Source organism: Spodoptera frugiperda, chromosome 3 (genome assembly GCF_023101765.2).
Source record: "Spodoptera frugiperda isolate SF20-4 chromosome 3, AGI-APGP_CSIRO_Sfru_2.0, whole genome shotgun sequence".
In the NCBI taxonomy this organism is placed as follows: Eukaryota; Metazoa; Arthropoda; class Insecta; order Lepidoptera; family Noctuidae; genus Spodoptera; species Spodoptera frugiperda.
The window spans coordinates 12186680-12208703 of NC_064214.1; the positions used below are offsets into that span (position 1 = coordinate 12186680).

A 22024-nucleotide genomic window follows, 5' to 3' on the forward strand; every position below is an offset into this window, starting at 1 on the left:
CTTTTCGAACACTTCGATAATGATTGCTTGCTTTTGCTTGGGTCACTTATAAAACTTGAAACTCCATCGCTCGGAAATCACGTACACATTCGAAATTACTGCGTATCAGTATCAATCTTTCATCATATCAGCCACAAGAGGACCACTGCTGAACATAGACACCCCCAATTGCTTATACCTAAGTTACTTGTGGGTTAAAGGGTTATTTTATCATACATACCGAATGGTGATCCTCCAAGCCTGGCTTCCAAAGCCTGCGTCATGGTGAGGTAGCAGCGATCCGTCAGTGGAGTCTGTACCAGGCGGTCTTGTACTCCGAGGTATTCGAAGCCGTACAGGAATTTAGCGTTAGCCATGTGGATGGTGAGTTGTTGCAATACCTAAAGGAGAATAATGGAATAAAATGTAATGTGAACGTTGTTAAAATTTTAACAGGTCGTAGGACCAGGAAACAGCAAACGAGCTGGAGAGGCCGGCAAATGCCAGCCATTTAAACAATGAGACAGTAAAGACAAATCTTGTAATATTTAACTTACGATATGTTGCAAGTAACTTAACAATTTCTAGGTATATAACATCATTGATTCATAAATGCTTCAAAATAAAACAGATTGGCAGGTTTTTTTTTTGAGAGGAAAAATTACTTCTCTCGCTTTGGACGAGACGAGAGGCCAGACTCTTACTGATTAAAAACCACCCCGTTCCTACTCCCGCTTTTCGAGCTGGAGCCCCGGTAGCCCGCAGCTCAGATTTGCAGCTAGATAAACAACAGCTGTGAAAAGGTAGTGAATACTTACATCATTGTTCCTGGGATCGAAGTAGAATCGCATCTCGCAGAGCCACTCGAAGGAGCGCGGGCTGTTCACGTCGGACGCAATCAGGCGACGCGTCACCGTACGCTTGTGGACGAACTCGTTGATCTACGGTAGAAAAATTAAGTAGAATAAAGAATTAAGATGTGTGTTGTTGGTATAATTATAATTATAAGCACTTCTAGTAATGCTAAAGTGAGGTATAGTGGTTGATAAGTCAATCTACTTCCTTCTATCAAATGTCTTTATTACATTTTCAACTTTATACCTTTGACATGAAGTTGAAAATCCAATGGACAAAATTAATTAGAACAAATTATTAATTAAATTGCAGTAAGTATGTTTAACCAGCTGACAATTGGCCATCATTTCAGACTTTTGGCAATGATATTTGTATCATTGTCAAAAGTGGTACAGTTGGGTAAATAATTTTCAACCTTATTACTATGTTGACAAAGTCGAAAATCGTCTCAAGCCTTACCAAATGTTCGAGTTTCTTCCTTCTAAGCGGCGGTTGCTCCTGCAGCACGGAGTCGGCGAGTATATTGAGCATGTTCTCCACGTGTGCCAGGACTCGCTTCAGTCCTTCTCCACCTCCGCTTGCCAAGGCTGCTTCTACGTCTTCCGACCAGAGAATCTGAGCCGCTAGGACTACGATTTGTGCCTGTTAACATTGACATACAAATTAAGCCATAACATTATGATTTACATTATTCGAAGGAAAAACCTAAATATAGGTACTTATTTTGTAGGAGAAAGTACGATAGTAAACTTAAGTATGGGAATGCCATGCTTCGGCATGAATTGGTCCACTCGAAGTCAAAGTCAAAGTCAAAGTCAAAATCATTTATTTCAAATAGACCAGAAAGGCACTTTTGAACGTCAAAGCAAATATAATAATATTAATAACGTCTGTCTGTCGGTCAGTCCTCTAGTGAAGCTATTTGCTCGTTCCAAAGTGTAGATTCCTATGGAGAAGAACGAGCAAGAAACTCCATAGGTTACTCTTTTTCAATCAGATTTACAATACAATTCTTGGTTACATTGTTTCGATTACTTCAACTATGTGAGAACAATGTAAAACTAATATACAGTCGAAGCGATAGAAAAAGAAAATAACCTAGAGGACAATAAAAATTAATGCAGTCCGGAGCTGACCAGTCCCAGTTGACAGCGCCCGTTCACGAACATGACACGTACACCAGCACCGCCCAACTCAACCATGTTGCAGGGAATCGAGCGATCCAATGCCCGTGCCACCGCCAATGAGACCTTTGAGTGAGCATGACAACTCCAAGCTGACATAAATGCATTCTACTAGTCTAATTTGATTTTAGTTAATTACAGGGCTCTCACATTTACAATGATTGTATAAAGTAGAGAACACATCGAAATAACATGGTTATATTACAGAAATTTTTCGTTATCCTGTGGAGCCGGACCAGCTTGCCTCCAAGCATTTTTATCTTCTATGTAATCATTTACTTTGTAGTATGCTTGTTTACATAACGTTTTTTTAATACAAAGTTTAAATTTTGATTCATTCAGATTCTGTATTTCCATTGGAACTTTATTATAACATTTAACACAGAATCCCATAAATGACTTACTTATTTTTGACAATCTATAAAATGGTTGACTTAATCTATCCTTATGCCTAGTTTGATAGTTGTGTCTGTCAGATACTTTCGCAAACAAATGTAGGTTTTTCTAACATACATAATATTTTCATAAATAAATTGACATGGAACGGTCATAATATTGATCTCCTTAAACTTTTCTCTGAGAGATTCGCGACGACCTAGGTTGTAAATAGCTCTGACGGCGCGCTTTTGTAGGATAAAGATAGACTCAACATCAGCAGCCTGTCCCCACAGCAAAATACCATACGACATGATGCTATGGAAGTAACTGAAATATACTAGTCTTGCCGTGTCTATGTCAGTTAGCTGTCTGATCTTCCAGATAGCATAAGCTGCAGAGCTCAATCGTCCCGCTAGCGATGTAATGTGAGGACCCCATTGCAATTTGTCATCTACAGTGATTCCTAGGAAAGTAGTCTCTTTTACAAATTCTAATTTCTGACTATTTAATAATACATCGCATTGGTTAGTCTTAACATTTGGCAAAACAAATCTAATACATTTTGTCTTTTTATCATTTAATACTAGGTTATTTGATGTAAACCAATTTTGAACCTTCATTAGAGCATTATTTACGTCGTCATAATTATTTTTTCGTCTATTTATTTTAAAAACTAATGATGTGTCATCAGCAAATAATACCATCTGAGGTTCATTCTGAAATAAATGGGGCAAGTCGTTTATATATGCCAAAAATAGGAATGGGCCTAGTATTGAACCCTGCGGTACGCCCATAGACATGCTAGCACCCGGTGAGTTTATTTTATTTACTTGTACTTTAAGTTGCCTATCCCGAAGGTACGACTTCAATAGATTTAGTGATATACCCCGAATACCATAATGTTCCAGCTTCAGCAATAGAGTCTCGTGTTCAACGCAGTCAAATGCCTTCGAAAGATCACAAAATATTCCGATAGCATCCTGTGCGTCTTCCCACGAGGCGAACACCCGCTTAATTAGAGCTACTCCAGCGTCAGTTGTACAGCGTCCCTTGGTGAACCCGTATTGTTGATTGTGAAAGATAGAGTTTGTGTTGAAGTGATGCAGCATTTGAGTAAGCATCAGTTTTTCAAACACTTTACTGAGCACTGGTAAGATAGAAACCGGCCTATAGTTATTGGGCTCCGCACTATCACCGGATTTAACAATGGAACAACTTTACTATGTTTCATTAAGTCTGGGAAGATTCCTTGATCTACACTTTTATTAAAAATTAAAGCTAAGTAAGGTGCTATAGTCTCTATAAAAGACTTACACACCCTAACCGACATTCCCCAGAGATCTTCAGTTGACTTAACTTTAATATCTTTGAACGCTTTTATCACTGTTTGGGGGTTTGTGTGTTGAAATCGAAAATCTATTGAGCATTTCTCGACATTCTTTTTAAGAATATCTATAGATAGTGTTGGAGATGATTTCAAGGCTTCCGTAGTTTTAAGTGGAATATTTTTAAAAAAAGTTTCGAATTCCTGGGCAACTTTTATATCTGTACAAATGCGTCCATTTTCGGTATTTAAATTAAATTCAGAATTACGTTGTTTATTTCTACCTGTCTCGCTATTAATTATGTTCCAGGTAGTTTTTATTTTGTTATCCGCGGTTCTAATTTTACTGCTAATGTACAGAGATTTAGCATGCTTACAAACCGTTTTAAATATTTTAGAATATCTTGATACATGACTGCGAAAATCCTCACTATTATTAAATTGTCTCATACCATATAACTCAAATACTCGACCGGAGTGATACACAGCCTGACAGAAAACCGACGTGAAACAACGCTTACGTTGTGTTTCATTGTGTGAGTGAGTATACCACCAGGTGATCCGTCAGCTCGTTTACCGGTTTTTTTCATTAAAAAATCTTCGACAGGTCATAAAAGTAGTGATGAGTCTTTAAAAAAATGGTTAAGTGCCTCTCAAAATCTGCGCGGTCTAGTCGTGCTAGTCTTGGTACTAGACTCAAGCCTTTGACTACCATTAGAAAACTGTTCTCTGTGAGACCCATCCTCCGCAAACTCCAGTCAACAGTGACCTCAATGGCAGTAAACGTGTTAAGATTGGGAACCTATTTAATAAATGTTAATCCAGTTTTAAATCTTACCTGATACTTATCACACCAATCGATAAACTTCTGAGGGTCGACGTTTCCATCTTTGAACTGCTTGACGTCACCTACAGCGTCCTTGAGGCGACAGGCCAACGTCACGCGCATCTCTCGCTCCACCATAGATAGCCAGGAGTTGATCTTGGGATTCTCAATAGTTGATACTGGTGAGGTGAAGTATACCTAGAAACAACATTTTTATTGAATTAAAGTAATAGAATTGTAAAAAAAACTGTTTTTATAGTATTTTTTCTCTATGAAGCTATTAACCAACTTATATGGTGGTTTAAACCTCGAGTTTAATAAGAAACGAATGTCTTAGCTAAACAAGAACAATTAAAGAGGTTTGGGAGACAAAGAAGAAACAATATAAAGAGTAGATATTTGTTTCTATCCTTTTTTTAACTTTGCCCTACACTTGTATTTTCTCCTGTATCATGGGTGCGTCCCAGACCCGAAACAACAAATTGTAGATGACACAAACAGTTGCTCTGTGCGGAAACCAAACCCGCTACACCTTGCACGGCAGTCAGTTGCCCAGTCGTCGCGCAACCGCGCAGACTTCAATTACAGTTATTAATATTACCAAAGAAGTAAATTTTGGGGTTCCAATAATTATTATTATTGCTTAGCATATAAATGCCATCTTTACCTCTTCGCCTTCACGAGAAGCAATACCGTTAATAACGGTGTTGTCGTCATTGAGTATGATGGCGGCGACTCCTGCGAACATTTTCTTGAAGTGCTTCTGCAGGCGAGCGATGTTCTTGCTGTTACCAATGATCTCCAGCAGATCCTCGTCTCCCACGAAGTAGAACCTAAAGTTAAAGGTTTTAATTGATATCACATATGAAACAAATATAACAAATAGAATGAAAGTAAAAACGCTTTAGTAACAAGTCTTTATCTTCTGTCTAATTGAAGTGCTGGTTTAGTTGAGCGCTAATCTTCTGAACTACTGGCTCAAATTGCAAAACTCTCGGCATAAAACATCATGCTAAGATCAATAGGAACCGAGCAGCTGTTTAAACCACGCGAGAATAATGAGTCTGATATAAAACTGTGCACTTAATATAAGCCAGAATTAAACGACAGTGACGTCAATAACGCCAGAATCATACACACCTCGGAAAGCTGCTCCTCTCCCTTTCCAAGTATTCACCGAGAGCCTTCTGGATCTTTCCAAGCAAGTCAGCGAGACGTTCCAAAGAGCGCTGTACTCCAGGGATGTTGAGCACGTCCATCACCATCGGGGACTTGCCGACTTTCTTCATCAGGCCCAAGAACTCGGAGCTAAAGGAAACAGTTAATATGATAACAAAATATTCTACATGCCTGGGAATAATAGAGGTTTTTTTAAAGTAAACATATTTTAGTTAAATTCATTTAACACAGATTTGAAAGTTTTCTTATAACTTATTTAATAACATAAGTGGGACTTAATGCCGTTTTTGAACTCGAAATCTAAGCCAGAGGCTGTGAGTTAGAGTCCTATTTGTGTCATTTTTTATTTTAAAACAGAATATTTTAATATATACCTGATGCTCTGGAAACGGCTCGTCTCAACAGGCAGCAGAGTTTTGATATCGGCAGATCCGCTGAAAATTCCCTCCAGGTACACCCAGCGACGTTGCACGTCGATCCATACGTCGAACAGAGCGTTGATACGGTTCAGCTTCTCTTCCCAAGTTAGAGCTTCCTCCTCGAACACCTTGGGTATGAATAAAATAATGTTATGATTGATAAGTTATTATCAATTTCCAAAGAAGTGTAAAGGAGATTGGTGCTTATGGAAGGTCTCTACATACAAATAAAATGCTTATAAGAGAAGTATGTTCACATTTTAGTTGTAACAAGCTATAGAATTTTCAGAAACGTTATGTGATAGAGGTTCTTTAATCCTAGCAACTTTTTGTCATGTTCCGGTTAGTTGTTTGGGGCTTGAGACATTTACAAAGAAACTATGACTATCCACCATACTCAGAGTCATTTAATGGTTACTTAACCCAGTCCTTAGCAATTGTTTTCTACTTTTTACTAAATAATATTTTAAATAATCATTAAATGTCTCTGAGTACGGCAGAATAATCCTTATTCTAATTAAAATACTAGTACATAATGTAATAATGTAAGTAAATAATAGTACATAATGTAAGTAAATAATGTTACCTTGTAATAAGGAGAGAGTTTCATGGCAGCCACACTGTTAATATGCTCCTTCACTTTGTTGAAGAGATCGTCCCAGCCGCGGATGATCTTGCACTTGTTCTGGTAGTTGATCAGGTCCAGTTCGTAGCTCTGCCAGGATTCTCGCACCTAAGGGGAAGGAACGATCAGTTTTTGAGATTCAATCATATTATAAAAACCTTGCATGTTTAGTGTACCATGGATTCTCTCCAATCTGTTTAATTCTTTAATATTTACCTCTTTTAAAATAACATTAGGGTATTTATTGTGTCGTGGGTGCGTTTATAAACATACAAGTTCACATACATCCAGACCCGAAACCACAATTTGTGGATCACATGAAGAGTTGCTCCGTGCGGGAATCGAACCCACTACACGTTGCGTGGCAGCCGGTTGCCCAGCCACCTCGCCATTAATCATAATATCATTTAAACTTTCTTCTAGCTTTTTTAACGCAGTTTTTCTTCTGTATTGTGGTTATATTCATAAGCATCACATACACAACAATAGTCTGATCCAGACTAATGCCTCGTTTCATGTGGGAACAAACCCTCATTGCACTTGTAAATAGGTAACAAAACTGACCTGTTTCAAGAACTCTTCAAGCGCCATTTCTCCCTGAGCGACAGACACTACATCCTTGACTGTATGTTCGTTGTGCAGCAGGTCGGCATCCCACACCTGTCCCAGGGTCAGCTCTGACAGAGACCAGTCCACCTTCAGGGCACGGCACAGTTGGCGCCAGTGACGCTCCTTCAAAGCGTCGGACTTCAACTCCACTATTAACATGTTGACCTGGTAGATGGGGGAAGAATTTTAATTATTAGTTAGTTAATAGTAATAATCGATGTTATTGTTTGTCACAATTTATGATTAAGGGCTCCGGTTGAGCTCGAATATAGTCGAGGATACTCGTAATAGAATAAGCATAATAGGTAAGCAGTATCAACATTTTTTTAATGTAAATAACCGATTTATCGGTTGTTATCGTCAGTTAAAGAGATTTACGGCGCATTCCAATAACCTACCTATCGGTAGATTTGCCTACCAGAGGTAGAATTTTGACATAAGCTCCATACAAAATGTGTCAAAATTCTACCTCTAGGTAGGTAGGTTATTGGAATGCGTCGTTAAAAGGTATTATTTTTACCATAATTTGTTGAATGTATAGAAGTTTACCTTAGTATAGGACTGCAGCAGTTTGCGCACGTATTCGTAGCTGTCATACATACGGAGACGAGCCGGCAGCTCTTTGAGTTCGTTCAACATCGCCTCCAGTTGTTGCCTAGCAAATACATTTTATTAATCACTTTCTTAATTATTAAATACATAGTAGATGCCATATTTTTCACATTCAAATGGTACCGACATTCAATTTTCATCTTTAATGTTTTGTAATAAAGTTGAAAATGCAAATGAGTCAGGATAAGATTAAGTACCTGAGTTTCCTAGGCTGTACAGACAACCAAGGCTTCTCCCTGATATCGTCAATCTGAGTCCATATCTTGCTGAGTGAGGACCACACTCCGCGCAAGTCCTGCAGCTCTTCCAGCGCTACTGTCATACGCTCGTTGTTGATTGAGCTTCCTACAATACGAAAAAAGAGAATTTATCGGTAATTTATAAAGGAATCTGAGGATTTGAGCCTAAAATTTGGAAATCTAATAAAACTAAAAAAAGTAGACTAAAAAAATCGATGTTGAAGTCAAAACTGGTAGTTACTTCAAATACAACTTTTTTGGGAGATGCCAAACTTTATTTTAAGCAAACAAAGAAAGATTTCTTAGATGAATGTTCTAAATTATTTTCAAGTGTTTTATCTTAAAGGTTTAATGAACTTACCAGTATCATGTAACTCAAGAGCTTCCTTAGCCTTAGCAACGTTATCCCTTTCATCCTTGAGCCTGGTGTATCTGGTTTCCATGGCCTGGAGCCTGGCCAAAGCGTCTTCTGGTCTAGTGGACCCATCAGTGGGCTTGCTACGTTCCCACTCAGTGAGGAACTCTAGAGTACGAGCCTCCACGGCTTTGTCTTCCGCCACGATCTTTTGTTGGAGAGACGCGACCTGGGAAGAAGGAAGAGAGAAAATTTGCCATCATTTTAATAATGGAATGAACGATAACTGTAGAGAAAAGTGTATTGTCATGAAAAAAGAAACATGATTTCTTTTTTAATTATTATAACTTTAGTTAGAAATGCTTAATTAATTATTATGTCATCAGCTTACTCACGTAACTGTTTGACGAGGAACCCGATTAGTTTCAAACAGTTTGACGAGGACGTCAAACAGTCACGTGAGTAAGCCGATAACATAATTGATTTTTTTTTACCCAAACTATGACGTGATTAATACCTGTGTCTGAATAGAGGAATCCTTTCTGCGCATAATCTCATTGAATGCACTCCATTCGCCTTCGATGTTGTCTACGTGCAGCCATTGCGCGGGGAATTGGAATCTGTGTGTTGAAAATAAGATTCATATTAGTTTGATTTTTTCATTACAGTTCACAGACATAAAACATTAACATTACAATTGATTATGAGCCTTAATGGTAAGTGTAATAAAGTTTAAATTGACTTGCCTCTGCCTCTCCAGAATGCGTTGAGCTTCCCTATAGATATCGACTTGCTTCTCCCAGGCTAGTACTTCCCTCTTCAGCTGTTGCACGTAAGTGATGAGAGATACGGCATCGCTGGTTGATGCGGCCTCTGTGAAAAATAAGGTTCAGTTAAGATACATGATATAATTCGATAGTGGCAACGTCACGCCTTTTATCCCCGAAGGGGTAGGCAGAGCACATTACGGCACGTAATGCCGCTATACAATGTACACCCATAATTCGATACTGATAATGAAAAAAGACGACGATGTGAGAGGTCTAAATGTGTTCACTTTAGCACTGAGCACATGGTAAAAAGTCATGTCTAAATTAGGTATCATATTTGAATTGGAAAGATTTCTTACACTATTTTAACTTAATAGTTAGTCCAGTGGTAAAGTGCAACGTGTCGTGTGTTCGGTTACCACATGGAATAATAATTCATGTGTGATTCATAAGGCCGCGTTTCCACTGACGCGGAGCGGGGCGGAGAGGAGCTTAGCGGTGCACGAATTGACCAATCATGCTGTTTCCATTGAAGCGGAGCGGAGATGTCGAGCATAGTGATAGCTAAATTATGGAAGAAAAAGTAAGTAAACCTTACCAATAGTTTGTTGTTCAAGCTGGCTCCGTGACTTGGCGAGCTGTGAGTGGAAGGTGACCATCTCCCCTCCGAGCAGGGCTCCGAACTTGCCGAGCACCTCCTTGTGCCAGGCGTCGTACTTCAGCGCCACTTTGCTCTGCACGCGCGCGAAGTCTATCACGACGGGCCCGTACTCACGGCGGGTGTCCGATGTATCGAATGTTGTGCGGGATTTTCTACAAGTTAGTTATAACTTTAGTTAATAACATAAATGGGAAAGACTGTTAAGTTGTAAAAATACTAGTGTAATGATAAGGAAACTTAAGACCATCATCATAAGGTTTTGGTAGGTAACCGTGCAACAAGTAGGATTTAATTTAACTTAATAATATTAACACATTGAATGCCGTGGTGGTGACCGGTGACAGACATTAGCGGAGCATTTGCCTTCAACTGTTTTCTATTGTTGCAATAATATAAATAAATAAACTAAGATATTGAAACAAAATTAGTCACAGTTTCTTGACAAGTTCTTGCGAGTAGTATAATTTCTAGTACTATAGTTTGTTAACTTACTTGATATCATTCAGGCATTTGATCCAGAGAGTGATATCTTCACCGAGACGACCATACAGACTTTCAGGCTGCAGATCCCAGAGAGCTTGGTAACTAAAAATATAAAACTTAGGTCATTTCATTCAATACTACACCTTATTTTAACACGAATAAAGTATAAAATCCCTTACCGTAGCCATTCGTCGACATATTCGCGTACTTGAGAGATCTTCTGTTCGATAGCGTCATATGCGTTCTCCAATGGAGATGATCCAGCGGGCAATTTGGTTAACAGGTTCCTGTAGGTCGCTGTCTGTGCCCGAGCTACGCCAACTTGGTATCTATTGACATGATGCGAGTGTTAAGCCAATATGAACGTTGTTAGTGAGGCAGAAGGTTGATATTCTTTTTACAAGAGTTAAAAGGTGGATTCATTTTGGCATATAGTATTTAATTGGTTTTTAAAAACAAAACGAACAGTTTTAGTTAAGAATTGAACATTGTTGGTCATTTTAAAAGCATCTCTATGCCTTAAAGCTAAGGTTGATTTTTAGTTGCAAGGTCTATGGAGTATTACCTGGTACTTTGCAAGCGGTGTTGGCTAGTGACGATAGCTTGCCAGGCGAACATTTGACGCATGAGTTGGAAGCGAGCCTCCTCCAGGGAGGGGAACAGGTACATCTGCTGGTTTGTTATGCGCACTTCGTGGACGACGCGAGCAATCTGGTTGAATAAGTAAAGAAGATAAAGACTTTATTTGTTATTGCATGTAAGCATATAGATACATATATGCATAAAACACTTTCTCTGTGTAAGAAGAGGCTTTGGTCGGCGGTGGCCACTAAAAGGCTGTTGATGATGATATTGATACATTGGTAGTTTTATGAAGTAAATCTGAAGCACATGTGAAGTTGTCTTCACAGCTATTTTAATTAAGATTTCTTCAGCATAATCTTTAGTCGGAAGAAAATCACCGCTAAATACAAGCACGCCACGCCCAACGATGAGGTGCCACGCCTTTTGCATTAAATGGCTAATCGCGGTAGATCATTAAATGCAAGTCTGATTAAAAAACATGTGGTTATCTGAATTCTTTAAAAGAAATACTTGCCTGTGGTTCGCCACCAGGTTTGTGGGTAGGCTCCGTGGGAGAGTAGGTGTCCATAGACAGGTCCAGCTCATGACTCTTGCCCAGTAAAGCTGATGTCCACGCTTCGATACCGGCTTGCAGACGAGCGGCCAAGCTCTTCTCCACCTAAGATTTTAAATAAAATAGGTTTAGATATGTTTTTTTTATTATGTTGCAAAAAGTAATATGTAAGCTAATTTAATTACACTTTAAGTTAATTTTTGAGAGGAGACTTGCAAATTGTTATTGCTTGCTTTATTGCTTGGTGTAACAGTGGACATTGTGATGCGTCCGCATTTAAAGTTTAGTAATTTGATTGAGGTTTTCTAAAAACCGAGACATCAAAACCCGACATCCTTTGGTCGGTAGTAAAACCTGCGATTTCTCACCCGAAGCGAACATCACCTATGCTTATTAAGCGTTATAAATCCTCCTTACCTCTTCATCAAGTCGCTGGACCCATAAATGCAAGTTGCTGTACTGTCTCAGCGACAGGTCATCAATAGCCCTCTGTAACCGGCTGAGGATGTCCGCCAGACTCACTGCGGAGTACGGACAGGTCTCCAAGGAACGAGCGTCGACGGAGATCTGTTCCTCTACTGCTAGTAAGTCTTCCACCTGTGGAGATATGCGTAGATGTAAGGTGTGATTGAGATATTGTGTTCCAATGTAGAGTTTAATCTTTGTTTTATTTGAATTGAAATAAGGATTTTCTTCTTAGTAAGCAGTCTGATGCAAGCATACTCAATCTAGGTTATTGAATTATTGCGGTACTTTTTTGATAACAAGAATAAATAAAACTTAAAATAAAAAAGGAATCCATCATCAGTTGTTAATGTGCGAACTACGACTCTAGTCGTGTTACTTAAATTGTTCTCCTAAGTCCGATAAATACTATGCTGAACCCCGCACCAAAATCGGTTCAATAAAACGCGAGAAAAACGCGAAGCTGAGAACCTCCTTTTTTTGATGTCGGTTTAAAATAGGGTTTATTTATCAGTTTCTAGAACCCACTATAACACCAGACAGTAACATATTGTTACAAGATTTTTTTCATAGTATGACACAGCAGTATTTTATGGAATATTTTGTCTCTTGATGGTAGTAGACTAGTTTTCCGATACATATTAAAATAAATAAATAAATTCATAGTATACTCACTTTCTCTTGGAACAGAAGCACCACTTCGCTAAGCTTCTGAACATAAGGATCCAGTTTGTAGGACTCCCATACAAGAGCCATGCCTTCAGATACTTGGTTGAGCACATCACGACGGAGACCAGCCACCAATGGAATTATGGACGCCTTGTCTCGGATCTATATGTATTGAAAAATATGTAGTCTCATAGAAATAAAGGTGTAGTAGAGAAAATCATATTGGGGTAACTGAAAGGGTAAAATTAAATGTCACATGAAATAAAATAAAGCGGTAACAGATATACAATAATATTGGAAGCTAAAAATGTTTGTTTTAAGAAACTATGGTGGAAGGTGTTGATAAAACTGTAGCTATTTTGTGAACTAAATTATCATTTAAAAAATTATCAGTCTAAATAAATTATTGTCATATATCATGCTGTTGGTATTGAATTATTATTATTAAATTTTAAAGTCTTAAACTGTGTAAGACTAAACTGTGTGTGTAAACTGTGTAAGACCTTTTATTAATCATAAATGTAAAAACCTATATTATTGATCATTAATAGCAATCACACATAGTTTCTCAAAACAAACCTCTAATCTAATAACAATAAAAAAAAAGAAAACCAATAAAAATCATAGTGAATAGAGGTGTTTCTAAATATGAAAACTATAAAAAACAAAACACATCGACAATCGGTCATGCAGCCTATAAAGTCATAAACTACCTTGGTATGATTCCTATTATTTAGCTGCACAAATGAAAAGGCACCCGTGTTAGTGTCACATATACGCACATACAACAAAATGTAGTCATTAGCCTTTAGACCTCTGCAGTCGGTTATAGACGACAAACAAAACTTTTCTTAAAATAAGTTTTTTACTGATAACCGCATCTAAATCGGTTCAGTCAATCGCGAGATAATCGTGGACAAACGTACATACAGGTCAAACTGAGAGACTTCTTTTAAGTTGAAGTCGGTTAAAAATGAGGGTTTATTGCCAATGGTGTATTAGCCCAGTCTTTGGTTGTCGTCTATAGCCGACCATGATGGTCAAAAGTTTAAAATAGTTTTTTTATGTGATAATTTGAAAAACCAAGTGTTTGTGCGAATATCGTGTTTAGTTCTAGTGCTTGAAATCTGTGAATTCACACTGTTAGTTCTAGAATATTCGTTTTGTTACCTTCTCGAGCGTTCGTTCATAAGTCCTCACGCTTTCGATGAGAGATATCGCGAAGGGATACAGTTGGTTCGCTTGGTGAGCCTTGTTCACTATCGCCAGTGGTACCCTATAAAAGAAAAAATAGCATTGATTTATCTGATATCATTAGGCAGTTGGATTATTGAAACACAGCTTTTTCACTTCTAAATTACATGAAATGTTTTATGTAAAGTTAAAAAGATACCTGATATGACTGAAATATCAAATAAACCTTAAAAAATTAAATTAAAAAAGAATTCATTTTTCAATTTTCAAAGTCTTCATAGCAAACTAAACCATATGCTACAGGCATTAAAGTTGTTATTCGAAAACACAAACTAAGTTATAAGTTACCTGAATCCAAGGTTCTTCAGATTGCGCACTTCCTTATACAGGGTGATGATCTCAGGTAAGAAGTTGACCTTCAGCTTCAGTATGGTGCCAGTCTTGCTGGAGCGAGCACGAACTGACTCAATAGCGAAGATACGGCCCGAGACACCTAGATTACGTTGTTGGACCTAAAAGAGAAAAATATAGATTTACTTTTGCGATCAAGGAAATAACGACTTTATTCTCCAAGTGCTAAGGTTGTTTATCATACCTTGCGAGCCCAATCATCAAAGACTTCTTGGGTATCCAGTTTAAGACGGAAACTGTCACCATCGGCTTTCAGTTTCTGACCTTCAATGTGATTCTCCCATCCTTTACCTATTAGAAATAAAATAATTAGTATTTACTCATTATGTACTTTAAGCTGTTGGTATAAGGTGGTTATTTGACGAGCAATAACTTACCCAGTACATCCTCTACTCTCTTCAAGTACGCCGTGAGTTGGTGGTCGATCTGCTTCGCCCAAATGATGGAACCAGCCACGGGCGGCAGATCGCGCACTAAAGACAATCGGCTGCACTTCGATTGAGGATATTGCACCTGTATAACAAAGAATTCCGTGTTACAATAAAGTTAAATGAATAATTTGTGTTAACAAGAAAATACTGATAGTTTCATTATCATAATTATTAATCTAGGACGAGCTGTCGTCGACAAGAAGAACTATTTTTTTCTGTATAAGGGGGAAGATAATTTAGTATAGGGGATTTCGAGGGGGGAGGGGATTTGTAGTTTGCTTTAATTTTCACATTTGATAGATGTGTTTAGAATTTTAGCGTGAATCATAGGACTTAGCAAAGTAAAGAAAAAATATAACAGGTAAAGTAAAACAATCACCTTAAACTTCTCATGTAAAGTTTCGATATCGTCCTTGACTCTCTGTATGAGTTGTGTTTGGTACTCTCGAATGGCGCCTCGGATGTGTGGGCGTACGAACAATGCGTTGAACCGGGAGAAGATGCGGAACATTTCGTTCGCGTTCTTCGCTGTTCCCAGTTGGTCACGGAGGTGAGCCGTGATGCGGGTCTCCACACGATCTAGGTGAGAGGATATTTGTATGAATTAAATGCCTAAAATAAAGTCTTGCCTGAAATAACGATGTGTTGGGTTTCGCCGTGTGAGTAAAGTTATTAATCCTAATCCCTCTTCTTCAAAACGGCCGGCAACGTACTACTTACCCTTCTACTGTTGCAGATATCCATGGGCGGTGCCGATTGCTTACTATCGGGTGATCCGTCTCGCTTGCAGTCTTATCCCATAATAAAAGCTGAACAAAGTTTTTTTTTGTCATTCAGAGATAAGGCATGTCTAGCAAAGAATATTATTTATAATGATAATTAAATAAAGTTTTTAATTGCTAGAAATAAATAGTACCTGTATAAAAGCAGGAGGAACTTACCGATTCTATCTTCATAGCGTCTGACCGCGGCCTCCCAAGCATCGCATCCTTCGCGAGATATGTCCAGACAATCTACCTCCTTGACATTCTCGTACGCGAGGTTCACCTGGATCACAAATATTATTTAGTTTACATTTAAAAATAAATCTTTAAAGTTTTTTATGTCCTGATTAATGGTGATGAGCCGACATTACACTCTGACAAGAGAGAACATATTAATTAATGTCATTATATTACCTCAGCAATGGCATTAGCGTCAGCTGCATCCATGGGTAGAGAGTGAGGTTGCGCGGGCTCGCCGCCTGCACCCGCGTCCGTGGCCACTGTAGCGCGGGGGCGGAGCACCTACGGGGACAGACACATTTAGAGATTAACAAAAATATTTCTTCACTCCTGGCCAAGTTTTCAAAGACCCATAGGCATATAACACAAAAACAAATTGGAACGAAATTATAAAATACTAGCTACTTCTGCACGGTTTCACCCGCTCTGCTCGGTTTCTATCGATCATAGCATGATGTTTTATAGTCTATATCTATATGTATAGCCTTCCTCGATTAATGCACTATCCAACACAAAAAGAATTATTAAATTCGGACCAGTAGACGCGTTTAAACAAACAAAGAAACTCTTCAGTTTTATTATAAACAGAGTCTAAATATCTGAAGAACTTACCCTAAGCATAACAGTGCGCAGTTGTTCATGATGCCTGCGGAACCGACGCATGTGTTCCATGCGCGCCTGCAGCCGCTTGTGGGACGGAGACACGCGCCATACCATCTTCAGGTGCTCGTCTCGCTTCTTCTTCACTATATCTCTGTATTTGAAATATTTATTTGTAAGTAGTACTTGGTACTAAGTAGAGATAATTTCTAATTAGGATGGAGAGGTTATAGGATTCCTATTGGAAATAATTCATTAAGGTAATCTAGGAAGAAGCATTCTTTACAATAAGATCCAATCTATTACATAACAATTTCTTAAACAAGAAATTGCAATGGTATTCAAATTGCAATATTTTTTTTTTTGAATTGAAAAAGTAGTCATTGGACAGATTTAAAATTTAATTAAATCTAGATCCTAAACAAAATAATAGTTTATATAAAAACCTTAAAAATTAATCCTAAGTTAGTCACTCCTAATAGTAGTAGTACTGTATATCTTACCGAAGCAATCCTTGCAGTTTTTCGTACTCGTCGTCCCAGCAGGAGAACACTTCGAAGCACTGAGTCATCACGCGCTCGAAGTCTTCAAACGGAATGTGCATCAGCCGACGCGTACCAAGCACCTATGTACAAATAACATTTATGTATGAAAAACTAGTTTACGAAGGGTTAAATTAGACTGTTGCTTTGATGATCTCAGGATCTTAAGTTTTTAATTGGGATTATTAGTCTTAACATTGAAGGTCTTTTTGACTTTTATCACTTGAGTATGTGTCTCAAGTGTTGTGAAGTGGATATACATGCTTGGAATTTTGAAACTTACCTTAAGGAGTTGCTGTCCGAGATCACGCGAGATTGCCTCGACAAGTCTCAAACCACGTTGGATAGGGTATTTAGTAGAACGAATCTTTCGTAGGTGGGAGAAAATCTGCTGTACTGCCAACCTGTATGAAGAAAGAAGTTTAGTAAAAATCTATAGCGCCTTCATAAAATATTGTTTAATTACTTATTTTACCTGATCCTTTCCAGTTCAGTGGCACTAAGCAGATCATTGATAGGGAAGTCTTTCATGAGAGGATTGTAGTCCGAGACTGTTGCAAGAGCTTGCTTCAGTCCGGTGTCCGTGTCAAAAGACACCGTCGCATGGAACCGCTTACCATACTTCAGTATCTCTAGGGTTAGGGCCACCTGAAATTATTAAGAGAATAAGTACAAAATATTGTTTTTTGGGATAAGGACTGTTGTAAAACATTTTTTTCTTAGCATTGATTTTATCGGATTTGATACCAAGATATTAATTACTGATAGTTGGTATTGAGCATTGGCACCAATAAATGGCCAACAGTATACCTAATGCATCATAATATGCAAATGAATGAGTAAGATATTTACATAAAACAAATATGGATTGTATAACATTCATGGATTGCCAACAAGAATACAATAAGAATGATTATGCTAATGAGATGGATATACTTAAACTTTATATCCATTTTTTACGCACCTCTATGCTCTCTCGTTTCTCCTGGATTCGATGGAGAGCCCTTTCCAAGTTAAGCCAGAAGGAGATTTCTTGAAGGGCTGTTCCATTTGAAGGATCTCGATCCAATTTGGTGACCTAAAATACAAGGAATTAGTAAAAGATATCTTGCTATAGGATAGGCCCACATGGCCAAGAATGTAAGATTCTATGTACACTTTATAAGAATTAGAACTTACTTTTTGGATTTCTTTGATCCAGCGGTTGACTCCATTCTGAAGTTGGTTGAGGAATGTTGAGTCTTCCACCTTGTCTCCAAAGTCGGCGACACGAGGTTTGCGCCCTTCATCTGCAGCTCTGTAACAACAAATAATTTGTTTGTACTATATCAATATTCTGCAAAATGTTTAGTTACTTATTCAATTACCTTTTTTTTATTATTTTAATTAGAAACAATAGAAAGGTTTAATTTAATTATCATTTTAAACTTAAATTTATCACACATTTTTATATTTACTTTGATAACAATTAGGTTAATTAATCACTTGGGTGACAATCGAGACAATTTATACCAGAGATATGATTTCTGAATAAATAATAATACATTTCTTATTGGCAAACACTGTACCTTTTGATGACAGCAGCTACAAGGGGATGAACAGGCAGGGTAATCTCAGGAATATCAATGTTCTGTTGGAGGTGTAGAAGTCCCATCTCTAACTCGGCAATCTTCTTCTCCACTGATGGAGCCATTTTATCTCCATCCCTGTGATATTCACAAACTATTTTAGCACCAGAATTAATTTAAATGTTATAGGAACATGTAGAAGTGTGTATTAAGACTTTTTTATGAGTTACGTTGTGTAAATGAGGTGCTAAAACTCTTAAATAAAATAAATCATTGTTACTGTTACCTGTCAGCCCTACCACTCTCTTTAACATAGCTCTTGAAGAATGGAGCCATGGTTTTGCTAATGAAAGCATGGAGAGTTTCATAGGGAGAGCCATCAGACAGGTTGATGAGACGCAGCTGACTGTGGATGGACTTGTCAGCCTCAATGACTGCACCACGCTTGATACACACAAAGGCTGCCACCCGGGAGGATGAGAAGTGAACCTAGAAACAATAGTTATTAGGTTTGTTTTCTTTTAAATAAGTGTAAATAGTAGAAAATATTTAGTAGTAATTTACCTCATTACTGATTTGGTAAGTAACTGCCTCCTTCTCTTCTTCACCTTCAGTAGGCTGTTCACTATCATCTTCTAAAATTAAAAAACATGTTATACTTAAACATACAGCTTTAAAAATAATACTACTACTTGATAAAATAGGAATAACATATTTAATTGAGAAGTTTTTTGTCGCATGACTTCATCGTCGATTAATGAATATAGCGTGCATAGTCGTATGATATAATACTGCAGCAATGCAGGTAGAAAGTTGACAAACTATATAGACTGAATAAAAACGGGGTGATGTCACATACCTTTGGAAGAAAACCTTTGCACGTACAGTGAAGACACCTGAGGGTCTGAGAAGAACTTTCTAATGCAATCTTGGTTCACTTTGTCGTCCAACGCAGCGTTTAAAGCCGGTGGAACAATATCATCTTCAGGCAAAAGTACCGTTGCGGCTCTGCGCAAGTAGTTCGCAAAGTCTTGGAAGTCCACAACGACGACATTTTGCGACTCAGGTGAATTCTCACTTCCATCTAAAGAGTCTCCCATGATGTATTTGGGAGATCTCTAATATTCTTATTAGAATCAATAAAGTTTTTTAGAAAACGGCCGCAAATAATAGTTGCAGATAGCAGCCGTCAATCGAAGTGAATGATGACGCATCGGAAAGTGTTGTAACATATAAAAATAATTGACAGCTGTTCCTAACTTTTGTTATTTTTAATACATTTTCAGATAAATAGTATATTTTTATGATTTTAAATTCAACATAATGCGAATATTATTAATATTTTATGGTTTAAAAGGACTACTTATTAAAAAAGAAATACATTTTTCATTAGTGATTTTTTATTTGGCAATTTTGTGTACCACAGATAAAGTAGAAATGTACTTTAGTTACGTTTAGTTATTCTGCTCGTTTTACAATGTTATAAAAAAATACGCTTTAGTTTCCTGATCGCGTAGGTAGACATATTCAATATGTTCAGTTAATTTGATTTGTTTTGTAGTGGGAATTCTTCTATATTGTGTAATGTAATGAGACTAAGGGCACAGCTGTATATTTCGGGGTATGACAGAAACTTTTTCAATACAAAGAAGTAATAAGTTTTTAATAGATATTAATATGTTCGGTGCGTACAAATACAAAACAATCTGGCTTTAATAGTGGTAACAACTTATGTTATCTTTACGAATTCCATCAGAATGATTTAAGGCAGGTAAATCGGGTTCTAAAAGTAGAAAATGTATCTAGACGCTAGACCTATCTTCAAAAATATTCGGTAACTTTTTGTTTCTATGGGCCTTATAAAGACATTTTCCAGAGCGATAGAGCGTCCAATATCTTATTATAGCGAGCTTGTAAACTGACGAAATGCTCCTCGAATCACTGCCTTTATGACTTGAGCTACCGATATTCACCTTCTTTTACTATTCTGGGGGAAAAAGTGTCAAACTAAAAGGAGTTATAAATCGCAGCATCTAAAGTTCGGTTTTCTATGTCGTATTTTAGAAAACCGTGTGGGCTGATATAGGCAGATTTTTTGTCGACTATGATGGATAAAGCGAAGAAGACGCGGACAACTTGATTGAAAATGCCGTAAGGTAAAGAGGTTTTAGGGGTTATTGAAATTCAACAATACATAGCAACAGTGTCTGGTTTTGTTTGACCGACCGAGTGTTGAAATAGCTTTCAATAAATACTAAAGAAGTAACATTATACTATTTACTTAATTATTAAAAGCTGGATGTTAGTTTGACACAAATAAAAAAAAACCTTTGCATCGTATTAGGCTTTTCTCTTACGTCATTGATGAGATTCAGACTCAGACCCGGAATATCAATTTGTGAATCACACAAAGAGTTGCTCCGTGCGGGAATCGAACTCGCAACACGGTCACTCGGCCACTGCACCAAGTCAACTATGTCGTCAGATATGTAAATACTTAGTTAGGTACGTATAATTATTTAGGTATTATCTTCTAACTTAGGTCTTATACGAGTATTGTTATTTTTAAAAGCTCCTTATTAAGCTCTACCTTTCGTTCGCTTCAAATGTGTGGGTGTCTAGTTAATTTTACGTAATTAATTAATTGTTTTCTACTGCTGAGGGAGTATGCTCGAGTTCTAGTTCATTTCTCAGAAGATAGGTAAGTACCTAATCCTGTTATATAAATCTTAAGCTCAAATAAATAGGCAGTTATTTGTTAGTCAGTAGGTAGATGCTAAATAATTTTACCTGATTGTAATGAACAAATTCATTTCTTAACTTTTTGAAACATTTTTAATTGTTCTATCAAAAACGTTTTAGGTTGGTACATTTACTAAGAATAGACGCCAGCCTGCCCTTCGGAACTTGAAAAAGAAAGTTAGACTGGCTGGCAAAATTTGAATTCAGTGTTACCAACTGAAATTGATTCTAAATTCAAAAGTTTCGCATGTGTGCCAGCAACTGTTAAGTTTTCGTTCTGTAGTGATCCTATTTTCGCTAGTTCCAGTTCCCAAGTTTTCGAAGAAAGGGTGAAACGTTTTCGTGTGGTAATTTGTCGCTAAAATCCTTATTTATTGCAACAGAGAAGTTGGATCGGCCCCGGGGGCAAATTCGCAAACTTTGCTCCTTTAACTTCGCTTCACCGAGTACCGACACCTTGGGCACATATTGAGGTTGAATCCTCGTTTTCTTGTTTCAATAGAATCATGGAGGATTACTTTAATGTTGTTTTATTTTCCATATTATGAAATGTTTTTGGCTTTAAGAGACACCTTTTTGATAAAATTAAACAGATCTTAGGTAATTTTAGAAGCTCCTTAGAGAATATAGTTACGTAGTTGAGTTGAGGAGAGTACTTACACTCTAGGTTACTAAAACCCTTAAATTTTGCTTATTTGCTAATAATAAAATCAATATATAAGTACCTAGCTATTCTATGGATGTAGGCGTTAGTGTTGTAAC

General features: G+C 37.5%; 1 protein-coding gene across 4 annotated transcripts in view; it reads right to left on the reverse strand.

Annotated features, from left to right (window-relative positions):
* LOC118274050 (dynein heavy chain, cytoplasmic) overlaps window positions 1-19738 on the reverse strand; it is a 50697-nt gene extending 30959 nt beyond the window's left edge. For 3 of the 4 annotated variants that reach the window (XM_035591400.2, XM_035591398.2, XM_050707780.1), the window contains exons 1-38: window positions 19380-19738; window positions 19085-19155; window positions 18807-19009; window positions 18521-18658; window positions 18132-18249; window positions 17917-18030; window positions 17428-17600; window positions 17236-17356; window positions 16914-17035; window positions 16423-16564; window positions 15985-16092; window positions 15748-15853; window positions 15186-15385; window positions 14753-14888; window positions 14560-14666; window positions 14313-14476; window positions 13941-14046; window positions 12777-12932; window positions 12054-12233; window positions 11598-11741; window positions 11064-11209; window positions 10678-10827; window positions 10508-10600; window positions 9953-10167; window positions 9331-9457; window positions 9102-9204; window positions 8591-8813; window positions 8188-8335; window positions 7928-8033; window positions 7334-7543; window positions 6731-6877; window positions 6100-6272; window positions 5687-5854; window positions 5214-5379; window positions 4559-4744; window positions 1294-1476; window positions 798-920; window positions 221-380 (exon numbers count right to left, since the gene is read on the reverse strand). In XM_035591400.2, coding sequence (XP_035447293.1) covers window positions 221-380; window positions 798-920; window positions 1294-1476; window positions 4559-4744; window positions 5214-5379; window positions 5687-5854; window positions 6100-6272; window positions 6731-6877; window positions 7334-7543; window positions 7928-8033; window positions 8188-8335; window positions 8591-8813; window positions 9102-9204; window positions 9331-9457; window positions 9953-10167; window positions 10508-10600; window positions 10678-10827; window positions 11064-11209; window positions 11598-11741; window positions 12054-12233; window positions 12777-12932; window positions 13941-14046; window positions 14313-14476; window positions 14560-14666; window positions 14753-14888; window positions 15186-15385; window positions 15748-15853; window positions 15985-16092; window positions 16423-16564; window positions 16914-17035; window positions 17236-17356; window positions 17428-17600; window positions 17917-18030; window positions 18132-18249; window positions 18521-18658; window positions 18807-19009; window positions 19085-19155; window positions 19380-19620 — 5677 coding nt within the window. In that variant the 5' untranslated portion in view covers window positions 19621-19738. Of the gene's footprint in view, window positions 1-220; window positions 381-797; window positions 921-1293; window positions 1477-4558; window positions 4745-5213; window positions 5380-5686; window positions 5855-6099; window positions 6273-6730; window positions 6878-7333; window positions 7544-7927; window positions 8034-8187; window positions 8336-8586; window positions 8814-9101; window positions 9205-9330; window positions 9458-9952; window positions 10168-10507; window positions 10601-10677; window positions 10828-11063; window positions 11210-11597; window positions 11742-12053; window positions 12234-12776; window positions 12933-13940; window positions 14047-14312; window positions 14477-14559; window positions 14667-14752; window positions 14889-15185; window positions 15386-15747; window positions 15854-15984; window positions 16093-16422; window positions 16565-16913; window positions 17036-17235; window positions 17357-17427; window positions 17601-17916; window positions 18031-18131; window positions 18250-18520; window positions 18659-18806; window positions 19010-19084; window positions 19156-19379 lie in introns of all 4 variants that reach the window. The other variant, XM_050707779.1, reaches the window with a different exon arrangement.
* Between the last annotated feature and the right edge of the window lie 2286 nt (window positions 19739-22024).